The 17,614-nt window shown below is 43.1% G+C and overlaps 1 protein-coding gene across 9 annotated transcripts in view; it reads left to right on the forward strand.

Annotated features, from left to right (window-relative positions):
- Nucleotides 1-268: 268 nt before the first annotated feature.
- CADM1 (cell adhesion molecule 1) overlaps nucleotides 269-17,614 on the forward strand; it is a 539,770-nt gene continuing 522,424 nt past the window's right edge. For all 9 annotated transcript variants that reach the window (XM_068240925.1, XM_068240926.1, XM_068240927.1 and 6 more), the window contains exon 1: nucleotides 269-384. In XM_068240925.1, the coding sequence (XP_068097026.1) occupies nucleotides 309-384 (76 nt within the window). In that variant the 5' untranslated portion in view covers nucleotides 269-308. The remainder of the gene's footprint in view (nucleotides 385-17,614) is intronic.

The following is a 17,614-nucleotide window of genomic DNA, read 5'->3' on the forward strand; positions in this document are numbered from 1 at the left end:
ATTGCTCTTTGTCCCAGATTGCGCCTACATGTCATCCCCGCGATAGGCGATCCCCGTACACAGCTCCCGCCCGCTCTCTGCTTGGCGACCAGACCTCCTCCCCTTGTTTGTTACTTTGTATCCAGCACGTGGTTGGAGCGGTTCATAGAGATCCGTGACGTCACAAAAGCCTTCCTTCCAAACGTCAGTGGGAGGCCGGAGAGGGGCGTGTTTCGCGGGACTCGCCGGCCTTCTCCTGCATGTATTAGCATATGATTAGCATGTGATTACCGCCGAGCAGAGGCTGCAGAGTGAAGCAGGTGCCGAACATGGCGAGTCAGCCTGGAGCCGCTCTCCGCCTCTTTCTCCTGATCAGCGGGCTCCGAGCCGGATTACTCCTGGAAGGTACCTGGGATCGGGAGAAAGGGGAGGAGAGGAATGGATGGAGGGAGATGGGGAGATGGGATCTGACCGGTGGCACAGCGCAGGGAATGCAGCAGAGAAGAATGCAGAAGAGAAAGTCAGCAGCCTGGAGGGAAGAGAGATACAGAGAGAGAGGGGGGAATGCCACGAATCAGAGCATTGCACAGAGAGGGATAGGCGGCAGCCTGGAGGAGAGAGAAAGGGAGAAAAGATGAGTGAGGTGTGCTGCGAATCAGAGCAGAGAGAGGGATAGGCAGCAACCCAGAGAGACAGTGCAGGGTGATGAGTGGGGAATCACAGCACTGCACAGAGAGGAACAGGCAGAGCCTGGGGGAGATAGATGGAGAGAGAGTGAGGAAGAGTGGTAGATTGGAGCTTTACTCATACTCAAGGGGCAGACAACAACCTGGAGGAGAGGGGACATAGTCAGAACCCTGGAGGGGGGTAGTAAAAAGCGTGAAGGAAAGGGGGTATAGGCAGAATCCTGGAGGAGAGGGGGTATTGGCAGAATCCTGGAGGAGAGGGGAGTATAGACAGAAGCCTGGAGGAGAGGAGGCATAGGCAGAAGCCTGGAGGAGAGGAGGCATAGGCAGAAGCCTGGAGGAGAGGAGGCATAGGCAGAAGCCTGGAGGAGAGGAGGCATAGGCAGAAGCCTGGAGGAGAGGAGGCATAGGCAGAAGCCTGGAAGAGAGGGGGCATAGCCAGAAGCCTGAATTAGTGGGGGCAGAAGCCTGGAAGAGAGGTGGGAGGGCATAGTCAAAAACCTGGAGGAGAGGGGGCATAGGCAGAAAACTGGAGCAGAAAGATGTGGAAAGAGTAACAGACAAGGAAGAGTGGGCATGCCACAAATCTGAGCTGTGCACAGAGAGAGACAGTAGCTTGGTAGTGAGAGGCATATCCAGCAGCCTAGAGCAGTTAGATGGAGAGAGGGTGGCATACAGGGAAGAGTGGACAATGCTAGGATTCTGAGCTTTGCACACAGAAAGGGACAGGCAGTCTGCAGGGAAGAGATGGAGTGGGGAAGGAGAAGCATTGACACGAGAAAAGAAGATGGGAACAGCAGGATTACTGCAGAAGGCTAGTCTGTGTAGCGATGCATACAATGAATGGGTGCAAGCAAAGGACACAGTGCCAAATACACGGGGATCATGGGACCTGGGGTGCAGTACAATGAGTGGGATGGATATGGAGCATGAAATCAGTGCGTGGTGCAGAGTAAAGCGTGTATGGAGAGGGTTGCATGGGAGGGAAAGCAGTTGGGTGATTAGGACTGGGGAGATGACACATGGGAGAGGGGCATGGCAGGTGGCTGCTAAACAGAGGGGCACCATGGGTTTGTTTGAGGGATGGTTGATGAGCCAGTGAAGTAGTTGGTAGAGCAGGAATAGGAGGGGTGCTGTATAGTGGAAGGGTCACTGCGAGGTTACAGTTTGGGACAGATGGGATCACTGATAGTATTTTTTCATAGCAATTGTTTTTTGGCTACATAATGTCTACTATTCTGGAACTGTGAGCACTAGGAAAGATGGGGTGCATGTAGGCAGTACCCTGCAAGAAGGTTGTGTGTGTGTGTGTGTGTGTGTGTGTGTGTGTGGGGGGGGGGGGGGGGTGCTGCATAGAAAACATTGGATAGCAAGTACTGCATCAGTGGGAATGGGAGGTTTTGCATAGAAAACATGAGGCATGGAAGTTAAAGTAATGTGAATCAGGGTACTGTAAAATGCCTTGCCTCATGGCTAGACTATTAGAAACTGTATTAACAACATAGGCTTAAGCCTATAGGGGTGACCAGATGTTTGCATGGAAACTAAATGCCTGAGTTCAGTTGTGCGAAAAAGCAGAGTTAAAGCTCGAGAGAGAGAAAATGAACAGAATGTATGTCAAAGATTTATGCATATTGGATAAGAGGTATTTTGAATATTAAGAAGCCTTGTAGATGTAAATGTACCAGCAGCCATTAATATGGGTGAATAAATGAAGCTGGTGGGGTGCAAGGGATGGATGAGGGAATAAAGAGTGAGAGGTAAAATGATTGACAAGGGTTGGGAGTGTGAGCGAAGGGAGGATAGCCAGAGAGGAGAGAGATTTCACATGAAAGAGAGATGGAAGGATCAGGGAGATGAGAGGGAAAGAAGATGAAAGGAGAAGAACAAAAGGGAATGGGGAGAGGGAAAGGAGGGTAATCGGGAACAGGAGGAAGAGAGATGGGTAGCCAGGAGGGTACAGCAGTGCAGGGGAGGAAGATGACTGGTAGAAGAGGGGGAGAGCTCACAAGCACAGAACGCCTTTCAAACAACCACTTGTTGCATATCAGTTTTAATAGGGAATTTTATAGGGTGGATAATCTGGTATGTTTATAAGTCAATATTCTAAGCTTTTGACACAGTCCTCTGTAATCTCAGGTTCCAGAACACACATTCATAGCATCCACGAGTCCAATCAGCCCAGAGTTTGTGTTGTGGGGATTAAATACAATCTGAGTAACCCATTGCTGTATTTATTGTGCATGTTCCTGCCATCTGTGGGCATTGTGGCATTTACATTCTGTTGTGCTGCTGTGCCTGGTACAGTACATTGATGCTGTGATGAATAGCTAACTGCGTAGTACTTGTGTAACGTGGAATTGTGCTTAGGCACTGCATAGGCTGCTAGAAGTGCACACCGAGGAACTGGTGCTATGTGTATGCAATGCAGTGATTCTGTTTTTTTTCCCTCCTCCTATACGTATACTAATTGGTTTACATCCCACATTCATTTGTTTAGGGGATTGTAGCAGTAATTGGTGGAGAATGTTTAATTCGATTATTTTTTTTTTTTGATCGTCTTTAGGATGTCGTGTGTTTTATAATGTGAGCTTGTTGTATGGTTAGTTTGAATCGGGAAACCTTTATTGTACTTTTTAGTTTTTAACATGAATAAATCCAAACTGTTGCATGGACCACCCCCCTTCCTCCGCTGCATGGATAGCACTGCATCCACCAGGAGACTGCTTTTCCAATGGGGGAGGGAGATGCATGCTGGGTTTTACTAGTATTGTTCTTTTGAGCATCCCCAAATTCCAGCATGAGAATCTTTTGTTAGTGTTTTTAAACCAGCCCTCCCCTCCCAGTCCCTCCAGTTGTGTTCCTGCAGTCTGATCTCCTCCCTGTGTTTTTCTTAATGCTAGTGTAATGTGTGAGGATTCTGCAGAGCTGCATCCTCTCCATCTGCATCATTTCACCCTTTCCTACATTTCCCATCATCAAACTCTCGCCTTGTTGCTGTTTCTTCAGCAGTGGTCCAGGGGCAAGCCTGAGATACAGAAATAGTAGCTGGGCTTTTGCTGTCCCGGTTGGCCTGTGCTTTCAGCAGCAGTTTGTCTTTGCTATAGTGAAACCTTCTGCAGGTTGCTCGTATTCTCGATGCACGCTGCAACTGTTCTGGCACAGTTCCGAATCAAGAGGGCAGTGTTTGCATTTGGAGAACAAAAACACAGAAAATACTTCTCTCAGGCTCCCTGTCCATCACAGCAATGCTGTCCCCGCAATGCTCCTTCCCACCCTTCAGACACGACTGTAAAATTACAGTTACTATATACATGCCTTCATGTTCCCACATCATAACCCGTTTGTGTAATCCCTTGGTAAATAAAGTATCTGGTACCACTGCCAGGTGAGGATATCTCTATCGGATCCACTATTGTAAAGCTTTCTTCCCCACCTTTTTTGTGTTCCCAACCGGTAGGATTTCAACCATGGTGAAATCTGTTTTCTCGTAGGTGTCTTTATAGGTAGAAAATCCATATCCTTTAAATATATTATTTACATGTTTTTGTGCTTTGGATGAAAGATCATATCACACTGCTATAAAACTTGGCATATTTGGGTGGGTTAGATTCCCTTTAGCCCAATATAGGTTTAGATAAAGTTGCTGTTGAGTTTTTTGTTTTTGTTTTGTTATGTTATTATCTCACAAGCTATGGTTAGATGTGGCGATTAGTTTGTGCTTATGTGTGGTCCTGCTTAGTATTGCTTTGTTAGAATAAAGAGATATGTAAATATGCAACCACAGGTTGTGTATCTCTATTCTTCAACTTTTCAAAGGGAAAAATCTATAGCTGCCACATACGTGGGTGTCCTTATCTTTGTACTGCTGGTTTTGCATTACAGTGGAAATCTCTTTAGGCATCGTACTACTCTACACAGGAGAAATCTCAGAAATGTTACCAGCTCAGGATGATGCTGTGCATTATAGCAACAAGTGTGGTAATTGCCACAACTAGGGAAATGGGCATTTAAGGCTAATTTGTATAATGACTCGCTGGCTTGTTGAGTTTTGTTTATGTAATTGTGGGAATCCTATTAAAATCCACATGTGGAAAAAAAATGTACAAAGACCTCATTTTAGGATTGGGTAGGATGGGTGATGTGAATATGTTTGGAATGGTAATCTGTCAGTATTTTAACATGAGTTAAAAGGCATCGCTGGGGTACTTTAGGGTTGGAATTTGCTACGTAAATGCAATTAGTGCTCTACAAGCCAACATCCACAGTTAGGAATGCTGTGGCTTTTAGTTCAGTAACCCATGGTGATTATCGCTTCCCTTTTTGCCATTTGCCCAATGTTGAATGCTGATCAACAGGAACAATGTTGTATTTCATTTGGATGCTTGCATGCTTTTGTTGAGAAGTACCTTTTAGTAAATGGGGGTTCCTGTTTGTTCTGTCAGCAACAGTTAGAACTGGCAGGAATCCAGTTTTCACCTGGTATGACTGTGGCTTCCATAGGGCTTGTAAGGTGAGCTCTAGGTAGTGATTGATGATTTACCAAATCTTGACTGTTGTACACAAGTCTGGCATAGGAGACTAGCCATAACCAAGCTAAATCTGCTGACTGCTTAGTTTGCTTTGCATAGTCCTGCACCCACTTCCGGTCTGGGTCCGGCACCCACTTCCGGTCCAGGTCCTGCACTTACTTCTGGTCTGGGTTCTGCACCCACTTCCGGTCCAGGTCCTGCACTTCTTACTACCGGTCTGGGTCTTGGATCCAGTTCCAGTTCTTGTCCTGCACCACTTCCAGACCTGGCCCTGCCCCGCTACTAGTCCTGGGCCTGCCCCACTACAAGTCCTAGGCCTGCCCCCCACTTCCAGCACTGGCTCTGCACTCTTTCTGCACCTGCTTTACCTTTAAAAAGAGAAACCAACATACTGTCATTAAGTTACATTAGTTATGTTAATTAAAATAGATAATCTCTTACCCACACTGTTTTAAAAGAACAGGCAAATGTTTGATTTTTTATGATGGCAGCCATCTTTTTGGTTGAAAGGAGGTGACAGGGAGCATGAGACACAGTTCCAACTGTCCTGTGTCCTGAGCACCTCTCCTAGTTGCTAGGCAACGCAAATAACAACCTAGGAAATCCCATCATGCTCTGCACAGCATCAGGGAAAAAAAGCCTGGAATTTTTTTCTTTGATAGGTGGAGCTTAGCTAAAAATGCAGCTAAAATGATGCTTTGGTAAGAAAAACAAAGTTCTAATGCTGTGAAACTGTTAAAGAAACACCAAGCCTTTTCAGTTCTGCTGAGTAGATTTTTAGTCCGGAGGTTCACTTTAATGCTTGCTATGACACCTCATGACGTCCTTGCCTTTTCACTGATTTTATTTATTTGTGCTTATAATGTCTATTATTTTATATACTATCCTAAGTTAGAATCTTACCCAAACAAATATTTATCAGAAAAATTATTTAATCCTACACAGACTCTCTCCAAATGTTTCAAGATAATGGAGTGTCTTGTTATCAAGAAACATATAGAAAAACAAATCCAGGTTCATCCAAGCTCATTTGATTTGTTTATATGTATTTTACCTGATAAGTGGCTCTCTGTTGTCCTGAAACCGCTGGGGTAAAATTGTTCTTTCTGGATACTGTTACGTCATAATTATTGGGTGGTCCTATCCACTTGTCAAGTGTCCAATGACCAGCTGGCCCTTGCGCTGTGATTTAGTACATTGTTCTACTCATACTTTCATAATTGTGTAATAAGGTTAAAAATCAGTTGGAAGGTTAGTTGGTTTGTATTTTTTAATGACAGTTCTTTTGATACAAAACTCATCTTCTTGCTCTTGTCAAGTAAAGAATTCAATTGGTTACTCTGAAGAAGTACATAAAGTTTCTTTTTCACACTGTGTGAAATTAGGTCTCTGCCTCTTTCACACAGGATGCTGAAGGTGTGAATTCTAAAGGAAGATTGTCTAGCTGCAGTGTTTTCCCCAGATTTTTTTTTTCCAGTCGGGTGGCATTAAAAAGTAGCCGGGTGAAATGCAATGAGAAAATGCAGGGCTGGTGCTTTTCTGCACAACTCTGCTTACAGCAGAGGAGGAGGTGAGCCGATGACAGCCGGGTGCTCACCAAAACTAGCCGGGTGGAGCACCCGGCTAAAAGACCCTGGTGAGAACATTGAGCTGTATTTACTATTCATCTTGGTGACTGTGGTCATCTTGAGTGAAGAATAGTCCATGAACCAACCAGGGCTGTGGAGTCGGAGTTGGATTCGGAGTCAAGGAGTCAGGGCAATTTTGGGCACCTGGAGTCGGAGTCGTGGTTTCAGAAACTGAGGAGTCGGGAGTCGGAGTCGCATGATTTTTGTACAAAATTCACAGCCCTGGAACCAACCATACACCAGCAGTTGTGTGCACCAGCAGATGAATGATGGAACTTTCAGTAGGGCAGTGTTCTGCCATCTTTGAAAGGCATGCAGAAGAGTAGATTTGGATTATACAAATGTTTGGAGCTCAGAGTTTGACATTGAGATCCCTGCAAATCAAACTTCTTTCTATGATACCTGTTTAGCTGTGATGATTAGTCTGACATGAGCAAACCATTCCAATCAGAAAACTGTCTCCCAGCTCATCGATGCCCATACAGTTATCCTACCTAACTTTTGAACTAACAGTTATGTTATTATTGTGAAAATCACAATTGGCTAGTTTGGAAGCAGCCATCTTGCATAATTAAGTAATTTCCAGTTCATTCAGAAGACATGAAAGCTCATGGCTATACTTTAGGGAACTATGCTTGCTTACAGATCTTTGCTCTTAAAGTTTGCCTAATGAAGTGGGAACCTAGTCCTGAGAAGCATGTTGCATTCGATAAATTATAGTTTTAATGTTCCAAAAACAACTTTCATCTCACTCTCGAGTGTTTCCCTGAGATGAAGGAAGTTCTTATCTACCTCCTCATTTTAAAACATTTTTTTTAACTATAGTATAATCTCATTATAGTAAACTCCAAGGGACCAGGAAAACTGGTTTACTATATCAGAAATTGTCCTTGAAATTGCCCAGCATGCCCTGTTACATTATCTGCTGCAAAATACCAATTCTAAATGCCCAAGTGTGGTCTCCAGGCCGCACTCCCCGCAGCATAAACTGAAGTGCAAAATCAGTCCGACAGAGCACCAGGTTGGACACCCAGTATAAAGTCCACAAGGACCAGCACACTCAAGGATTTCTTCCAAAACTCACAGAAATCTTTATTACAGAATCAACATCGTAAACATTAAAATACGTGAGCCGTCACAGGGTCAATCCAGCAATATGATAACCGCCAATGTCCTGTCAATGTCCATCAGAAGCCTAGTCCCCAAGCAGATGGAGCATTTATAGCAGTTGGGTAGACAAAGGTCACCATTATATAGAAAGTCCAAACATCACGTCTTGCAAAAGACCAACTCTGTGCTCCCGTTGGAGGTACAGTACAAGCACGTGCACATTTGGTGGACTACAAGGTTTAGGGCTGCATAGCCAGGCTGGAGAAATTACTGGTACAGTATCCAGGGCTCCTTAAAATTGCAGCCATCACTGAGCAGAGACAACCACTTACTTCCTGTGAGTGGCCCTGATACCTCCGTGGGAGGGATTTAGCACTCTCCTCTCCACTCTCCTTAGTTTTGTAGTGAGTAGGTTCACTATGATCTGCACTGAAAGTAGCCTGTACTGCGCTCCTTGCATGATACCAGGAACGTCATTGCTAACAAGGGAAGAGGTACCAAGAAATGCATACAATTTCATGGGAGGACTGTGATGATACTTTTATCAGTAATTGCAAAGTGTACGTAGTAAAACTGCATCCTCTTGTTTACGTTTACATTATTCCTCATTTTCCTAGGCTGTTTATTTGTACAGTACTGTATATCCAATGCCGGTGCCATTCTTCTTGCCTTACAAATGTTATCAGGCATCAACTCACTTGCAACCAGTCTGAAGAAAGCAGCCGACCATGGGTTTCACACTGGAATATGACACACGCACCGCCCACTGTTTACTATATCTAGAGTCTGCGCCATATAGGGGCCAAAAAACATGTTTACTATAGCAGAAGTCTTCTTATATCAGAGTTTACTATACCAGGTGTTGCTCCTATAGACTTATAGTGGAGATTGTCTGGGACCTGGAGAGGTAGTTTACTGTACCCAAATGTTTACTGTATCAGAGTTTATTATAACAAGATTTCACTGTATTGTGTTTGCCATTTTGTCCATTTTGGTGCCTCTGAAAGTGTCATAGCTATACATGAGCCTTTTATCTCCTGCAGTCAGAGATAAAACATTCTGTGTAGTCTGTTGGTTAATCACTATCTCCTTGGAAAAAGCAGCCCTATTGATTTTACTGCTGGGGAATCAAAATGTGTTGTTTAGTTTAAATCTGTTGTCATCACTAATGTTTAGTATAGGGGCTATATCACCATACTTGTTACATTTTCAACAAGCATGCAAGAGGGCAACTTGTGTGAGCACCTCTGTAGGATAGAAGTTGCTTGCTATCAGTACATGTAAGAAGAGCACAACCAAGAAGAATACATGCTAGAAAAAAGGTTTTGCCAGTGAAGTACAAATATAATAGGTGCTGTTGGGAGTTAAAACATAGTTAAGGGCTTTGTGAGGTACGACCTGAATTTTGAGATTAGTTTATACATGACAGGCAGAAGTGGAGAGGAATGGTGCTAGAGTGGGATCCAACATATATAAGCCTGAATGCAGACTTCCTAATAGAATGAAGCAGATATAGGCCTCAATTCACTAAGCTTATCTCCTGTCTTTAATAACTCTTCTAGAGTTGTTACCATGGTGATAAGGCATGTAGTTTTCAGGAAACATTTTACCTCAGGCAAACCTAAAGTTAACTCTTCTGTCTTTAAGTTAACTCTCCAATCCTTAAAATAACTCCAGAGTTAAAGACAGGCTGTTAAATAACTGCGTGTGAAAATAACTACAGAGGAGGTAAATTAACTACAGAGGAGGTAAATTAACTACAGAGGAGGTAAATTAACTACATAGGAGGTAAATTAACTACAGAGGCGGTAACGTAAGGAATGAAGAGATAAGATAACTCTCTCACTGTGTGAGGTAGGTTTTCTCTTGCCTTATTATTTCCAGCATGATCTTAGTGAATTAAGGCCTTTGTCTGTTCTGAGGTAAATTGCAAAGCTAAAATAATCTACCAGGATGAGAGCACAATCAAGTATTTTAGCTGTTTTGTGTGAAGAAGGGTAGAACATTCATTTTTTTTTTCTTGGCCTTGTTGAAATCTATGTTTAAATTCTACTTCAGGTTAGTGTTTTTAAATGCATATTGTATGGAATATCTAATGTATATGCATTGCACATCAACTAATTTTGCTTTATTAAATCTATTCCCTAGCTTGCTGGGTTTGCAATGCTGAGTTTCTGTGCCAATGTTAGAAGCTGCTTGGATAAACTTAAAGGGAATCTAAACTGAGAGGGATATGGATTTTTCCTTTTAAACAATACCAGTTGCCTGGCAGTCCTACTGATCTCTAAGGCTGTAGTAGTGGCTGAATCACACACCTTAAACAAGCATGCAGCTAATCCAGTCTGACTTCAGTCAGAGCACCTGATCTGCAGGCTGTGGCTAAAAGTATTAGAGACACAGGATCAGCAGGAGAGTCAGGCAACTGGTATTACTTTAAAAGGAAAAATCCATATCCTTCTCAGTTTAGGTTCCCTTTAACAGCAGTCTCAGCCATCCAAACTCTCCCACCTACTGTATGCTATCATCCACATGGGGTATTTGGGAATGGGCACCTGCTAGTCTGTGACCACAGAGCTGATATACTACAAATGGATAACTAAGCAGTGAGCAATTGTTGCACTCAGGAAAAGTAGGATGATGAGAGGTACACACATTTTTTTTTTATTATAAACATACTAGGGAGGGTGTGGGAAGAGTTATAGGATTTATTACACTGAGCAGGAAGTAACTATAGTTGCTGTGCTGACCAGAGTGCAGTGGGAGGAGGTTAACTTGGTCAGGTGACCTGTTCTGACAAACTCCCACTTTACTTTCAGTATATTATATTGTAAGTACAAGTACATATGTGTAATACACAAACATCTTAAAAGTAAATTACACTATGCAGGGTGTCACTGGAATCACAGTAATTCTGCCCATCATGTTAATAGTCAAACTTGCACACTTATATTGCTTTTTTTTTTTTTTTTTTTTTTTTTTTTACAATGTTTTTGGTATATCATTTGCTCTCTGCATGCACACATTGCTCTGCAGGCATTTCTTGTCTTGTAATAAGTTAGTAGATACAAAGGAAGAAAAAAACACTAGAAAGCTAAAGGATCTGCCTAGCAACTATGTTGACAAGTCACTCCCAACCCAGGTTTCCATTTATTTCTGTACGATAACTGCAGTGGATGTAGAATTTTAGATTGCTGTCCACTCCAAAACCTATATTTCCTAAACTCAGCAAATATTAAATTTTGCAACCATTTTACTTTGTGGCTTGCACAAAGCACAATTGCAGTTCCATTGGTACAGCTGAGATGAACTCAGGCACAGGAACTAGTTGTAGTGACACTTTCTGGCTTCAGATTGGTCATTCAGAAAACCAATTCAAAATAATCCCATCTATTTTATTTACTGCTCTGTCTCTGGCACTTAATTTTGCTTAAGATAATATGTAAGCAAGCAAGGTTGTTTACCATAACTAATTGTCTGGGATTTTTATTTAATCTGTTCTTTAGCGGCAAAAAGCTCCAGGGATTAATATATTCACAGGTACATCACCCCATGCACAGAGTAACACTATGAAGGTACCCTTATCCTTTATGTAAGGAGGACAATCGGAAATCATTATACTGTAGTGTGATGTGAGTGACTGCACTGTGTCATTCCATTTTCCATTGTTGAAGCAAGGTCTGATTATTGGCAAAGATCATTGGGGTGAAGGAAGGTTTCCCAGCGCAGGTCGAGTAAATGTCACAATGAGGTCCGCAGCGGGAGTAATGTAAGATGTCACTGAGTAAGCTGCATTTCACCTTGACTTTGATGGAGAATATTCTAATTAAAGACAGAAAAGAAACGGCATTTGTTTCCTACATGATAATACTGACATTTCTCCCTGTAGCACTTTACAGAGTACATTGAATAATTCACCTCATACATTGCGTCTCTCAAGGGCCCACAGTTTAATGTTTTACCACAGCCTAAGGCTGGTGTTTTGGGGGAAATGTGTTGACTTGCCAGCATTTTAGGGTTTTCCAGCGGAGGGGGTTATATAAACCTCATACAGATGGCATCCTTGGTAGGCCCTTCCTGGCCTGTGGCAAAAGCTTGTCCCCCTTGCCTGGGTCATATCGTGCCTTAGGCGCACTTGATGAAAGATTAGCAAGTTGGTAACCAAGATGACCGCAAGACTCTCGGTCCTTCAGCAGTCAGCTTGCTTTCCTTACAGCAGTGCCAAAGGTTTGCTTTTAAAGAAATTTTCTTCTGTATTTTTGTACAGCTTTGTATGAGTCATTGGTAACATCTGAAAGACAGATGACATACTTGTGTATAAGTGTATTTTAATCCAGGAAAGGAAGTGCCAGCACAAGAAGCTGTGCTGCAGAGAAAAGAAGGCATTCAGTACCACATGTAACAGGAAGCGCTGATTGATGAGGGATATGAAGCTGTTATATCAAAGTCATCTGCTTTTTATGTAATATTGTAATAGAATTTTTTTCCCACATAAATTTGAGAATTTTCCTCAAGTGTTAGTGAATGGGATTGCAGACATAAGGCGGAGGGTGTGATGAGCTAAATATCACTTTGATATCTTAATGGTGGCCACTAATAATCCAACCTTTTTTCATCCAATCTTACCATTTCTATGTAATACAAAGGGACTGCCTAAAGTATCCATTCAATGTATTCACTCAATTCAGGGCCCGTTTCCACTAGCACGAATCCGCATGCAGACAACGCATGCGGATTCGCATAGGCAATACAAGTGGATGGGACGGTTTCCACTTGTCAGTTTTCATTTGCGTTTTTGTGTGCAGGATTTTTCTGCACGGTAGACCCTGCAGAATTCGCCTGCGTGTGGAATGCAGGCGAATCGCAGACCATGTATTTAATAGGGAAATCGCATGCATCTTTTGCATATGTTTTTTTTCCCCGCGATTTCGCATTGAAAGTAATGTCAATTGACACAGGCAGTGACATGGTTAAAATCGCCTATACCCTGCCTATGCGAAATCGCGGCAAAATCCGCATGCGGAATCGCATCCGCATGCGATTTCATCAGCGGTGAAATGCGGCGATTCCGAACCCGCAATAGGGGAAACGGGCCCTCACCCTTCTATTACATAGATTTGGATGAAAACAATTGGATCATTAGTGGCCACCTTAAGTTGTTTTTCCCAAACTATCTCTGTCACCCCAAATTACATATTTTAAATTTAATTCCCAACCTGTGCCTGATCTCACTGTTCAGGGTACCTGAAAGTGGATCCAAGATAAACAATTTTACTCATTGCATAATTGTGTTCCTTTCATATAGCTTATAGGGCCAAATACTTTTTTGTTTTTGTTTTAATACTCTAATTACCTATAAACTAAACAAGCCTCGCCCACAGCTTTTCAGAGTGCCTTGGCATTTTCAGACAGTAGCAAGGGCTTATGGGAGCTCTGTCTGCACAGGAGGAGGGTGGAGGAGTTACTAGCCAGAGATTGCAGAGGCAGAGGGGAGGAGGGGGAATTGGGTTTTCACAGGCTGAGGGCTGGAGATGCAGATCAGCTTGCCTGTGCGTAATGTTTACAAACAGAACATGGCCACTGTCATTGTATCACAGGAAGAAATAATCATATTCTTTCGAAGCTGTTTGCAGCTAGATTTGCTGTGTAAACTATCTAAACTTTAGATAAGATATCTATATATTACTTGTTATACTTGTTATAGTTAGTTTTTCATCTCGGATCCGCTTTAAAACAAAAGCTTGTTGAATAGATTTCCTGTGGCCACACTCCAGGCCATGGATGAGCACATCTGGACTGGGCATGTTTGAGTAAAGTCTGCACATGTCCAGTAGAACAAAGCACTCGTGCATGGAGGGAAAGAGCTGTGCACAAACAGCTTTGTTCTGTGGTCATGCGTAGACCTTATCTGGGCATGCTTAGTCCTGAAGGGCTCGTCCAAGGCCAGAAGCGGGCCAGCGGAATGTTCACTCAAACGGTGAACTCCACAAGGATTCAGAAAGATTCCGGACCATATTGTACCCCACCCCATTGAAATGGCTGCGGATCACACTATGCCGTCATCCCTCTTTCCCACCCCATAGCAAAAGTACGCATCTCTCTGTGATAACCCTGGTTATGCACACAGTGTCACCTGCAGAATAGAGTGCAATCTTTATGCACAACGCAAAAAACAAACTGCACTGACGCATCAAACTGTATTTTTAGAATATCTTCTCAACATGTAATTATGCTTACCAGATCCCTCTGACTGCTCATTCAGCTGAGTTCTAGCTTGTGTAGCATAAACCGTTCTCATTACTACCTGTGTGACTAGAGGCTACAAGTGAGTTTCTACCTGGGAATTATAATGGGCTTTGTTTATGCTTTAAATTGAGATGAAAAAAGAGGTGTGTGCTCAGACCAGGTGTCACCTGACTTTTATACTGGCTGCCTCATGTCTATTGACTAATTCAAATGGCATAGCGTTCACAAATTGCATCTGCTTGCCAGAATATGCAGGATCTAAAATGCTTTGCATCTAAACAAGGGCGCCACGTGTAGGCCTCCTTGTGCCCCCAAGAAATTGCGAGCAGCACTGACACCCGCTGAGCCCTCTCATGCCCAAGAGTGCCATGGCTGCTTCCTGGGTGGGGGCAGAGAAACGCAGACAACCCACCCCTAGGTCTGGCCAGAGCCCAGGAAGGACCATCCGTATTCCCCAACAAAGAATAGATTCCTTACCTTTGCAAATTGTACCCAGCTGAAAAATGTCCTGTCAGTGACTGAGGCAGTGTTCCTTGGCCTGCTCACTTCTGTACACAGGCAGCAGAGAGCCTGCACTTCCTCACTCACTGCGAATCTGTCCTAATGGCCCATACTCACGGGCTACAATTGTCGTCGCAACACGTGGCGCGCGCGTGTTGCGGCGACAAGTCGCCCGTGAGTATGCGCCGTTGCACGGGTGCGCACCCCGAACTGTCGCCCACACGCTCACGTGTGCTGGCGCACAGGCCCAAAAAGTTGCCCGTGAGTATGGGCCATAATACCTTCGCCTTCAGCATCAGCTTTCTATAAATTGGAGTTGCCACTTAGACCTTTACATAGGGACCTGCCCCATTTCACTTGCTGACTGGAATGTGGTTGCAGTAAAAATTGTACATAGGTAGATCATTTTGAGTTGCTAATTTTAAAGTAGCTCACAAGCCAAAAAAAGTGTGGGCACCTCTGTTCTAGGCAATGTAGTTTCAGCTCACATTATTTTTCTTATGTGTAAAGTGCCAGGAAATGGAGCAGTATTCTACATTGATTTAATAAGGCACGTATATTACTTGAGCGACTTAAAATGAAAACAGAAAACAAAAATACAACTGTCCTGCTGAGCTTACTATCGAACAGGTAATGGCGAGGAGACAGAAGCCTGCATTCCTGGCTGTTCTATGCAGAAAGCTTGACTGGGGTACAGAAAAACAAGCTGTTGGTTTACAAGTCTGCTGTGCTTTCTATATGCGCGTGTTTATTGGAAACTAGGCGTTCATATTTACTGGTTTCCTGTAGCTGCCCTATAAAGCTGTACTGCCCACTAATGTAAAAGATCACAGTTTAGTACAGTTAAGTGTTCAGTAAAGAATGATTAAATGGCTTTTCAATGATGTCCAGTAAAAGTACATGGTTGTGGTGCCTTTGTATCATATTTACGCGATTCTCATCACACAGTTGCACTGTGAGGCGAACAGGCTTTGCTGAATTTCAAAGTAATTTCAATCTAATAATGGCAACTTAAAGAGGAACTTTAACCAAGGATTGAATTTTATTCCAAGCAGTAGATGATGCCCCATTTACCATGAGAAACCTTTACCTTTTCTTGAACAGATCATCAGGGGGGGGGGGGTCTGTATGGCTGATATTGTGGTGAAACCCCTCCCCCGGTGTGATGTCATGACCGTGGTCCTGGCAGTTTGCTGTCTGTGAACCTTGTTGCATAGTGGGAAACAACTGCTTTTTCCAACTGCTAAGCACGCAGAATCTCCCTCTGTGCTTAGAACTCTCAGAACATTCCATTCAGATCACCTGACAGTTATACATTTCAGAATGTACATCAGGGAGAGGAAAGATTTTTCAATGGGCAAACACTGACTAAACAATCTATAAAATGAATATTGTTAACAATAAGCAATTTTATTCATTATTTTCACTGCAGTTCCTCTTTAATTATCAGAGCAGAGTAGAGGGAGCACCTCTTCAGTGAACTGACCTTTACTGTCCACTCAGTAGAGGTTGGTGGAGGGGCTTTGCCCATGCTGCGTTTCTTAACAGAGAGATAAAAGGGATAGCACGGAACTGCCTATACGGGTTTTGAAGTGTTATTTACCTTTAACGATATAAAATCCTTTGGCAGATATAACCTTTTAACATGCACTGTATTTCAACTTTGTGTGGTGGTTATGCTTTTATTTTAAATATAGGTATGTAGTTAGAACTTGCCTGTGTTTTTTTTTTTTTTTTTTACATTTTTATACTTTTTCATTGCAAAACTCAGGACTTCCTGTATGCAAATGAGGCAGTGGAATGCAGCTGGTAGCACTCCTATAAAAGTAAATGGAAACCAATCTGTCTGTATACACAGTCCTGGTAAGAGAGGGCTGAAGAGCTTAAAAATGAATATACATTTTTGTGTATAAGCATGACTCAGACCAGTAATTGGTTGATTGGTAAATTTTAGTATAGAGGAAGAATTCTACAAGTCCGCAAATGTCAAGGTGCGTACACACATGCGACTATAGTCGTTTGTAACGATCGTTCCCCGATCTTTACCAACGACGATCGTTACAAAAAACGAACCACCGACTATTAAGTCAAACGACGAACGAGCCAAATCGCTACAAAAGAAAGTTCTGTCTCGGCGGATTTTAACCAACGACGATCGTTTGCAAAAGTAGTACATCGTTGGAAACGATCGTTTGTACCAGGCTGGACATGCGCATTTCACTTTTTCTCCAGGGAACTTTACAATTTTATGCGCAGGCGCATTGAGTGCTTTTACGTGGTGTAACGTTCGTTCTAACGATGTGATCGTTACACACTTTTTAGAACTAACTTTACTCCGGTCGTTCTTTCGTCAATTAAAAGATCGTTCGTCGTTAACAACGAACGATCGTAGTCGCATGTGTGTACGTAGCATAAGGCTAAGCAGGTGGCTTTTCAGTCTGGATTTGAATAACTCCAGGGATGGGCTATCTGGATGTGGTAGGGAATGCCAAAAGGTAGGGACAGTATGACAGGGAGTGACGAAGTTTATGGATCCTGCTGATCTGAGGTTACTTTGTAGTTTCAGCTAGTCGTTCATGTAACCAGGGCCCAAATTGTTTAGGAATTTGAATGTCAACAGTACAGTCTTGAAGGGTATTCTCAACTTTACAGATAGCCAGTGCAATGAGCAAAGAATTGGTGTAATGTGAAATTGGCGAGGCCCGTTTGTTAGCAATCTGGCATCAGCATTCTGTACTAATTGCAATCGGTCCTTGTTTTGGAGGCCTGCATAGGGCATTGTAGTAGTCCAGCCGTGATATGACAAAAGCGTGAACTAGGGTTGGAATATCTGGGAGGATTAGATGTTTATTTGTTGCAATTTTCCTCAGTACATGCACTGTAGGTTGTACTTTAGGACAGGTGTGAAAGTACTGCATAGCTAGTCCGCTCCATA

This window comes from Hyperolius riggenbachi, chromosome 6 (genome assembly GCF_040937935.1).
Source record: "Hyperolius riggenbachi isolate aHypRig1 chromosome 6, aHypRig1.pri, whole genome shotgun sequence".
Lineage (NCBI taxonomy): Eukaryota > Metazoa > Chordata > Amphibia > Anura > Hyperoliidae > Hyperolius > Hyperolius riggenbachi.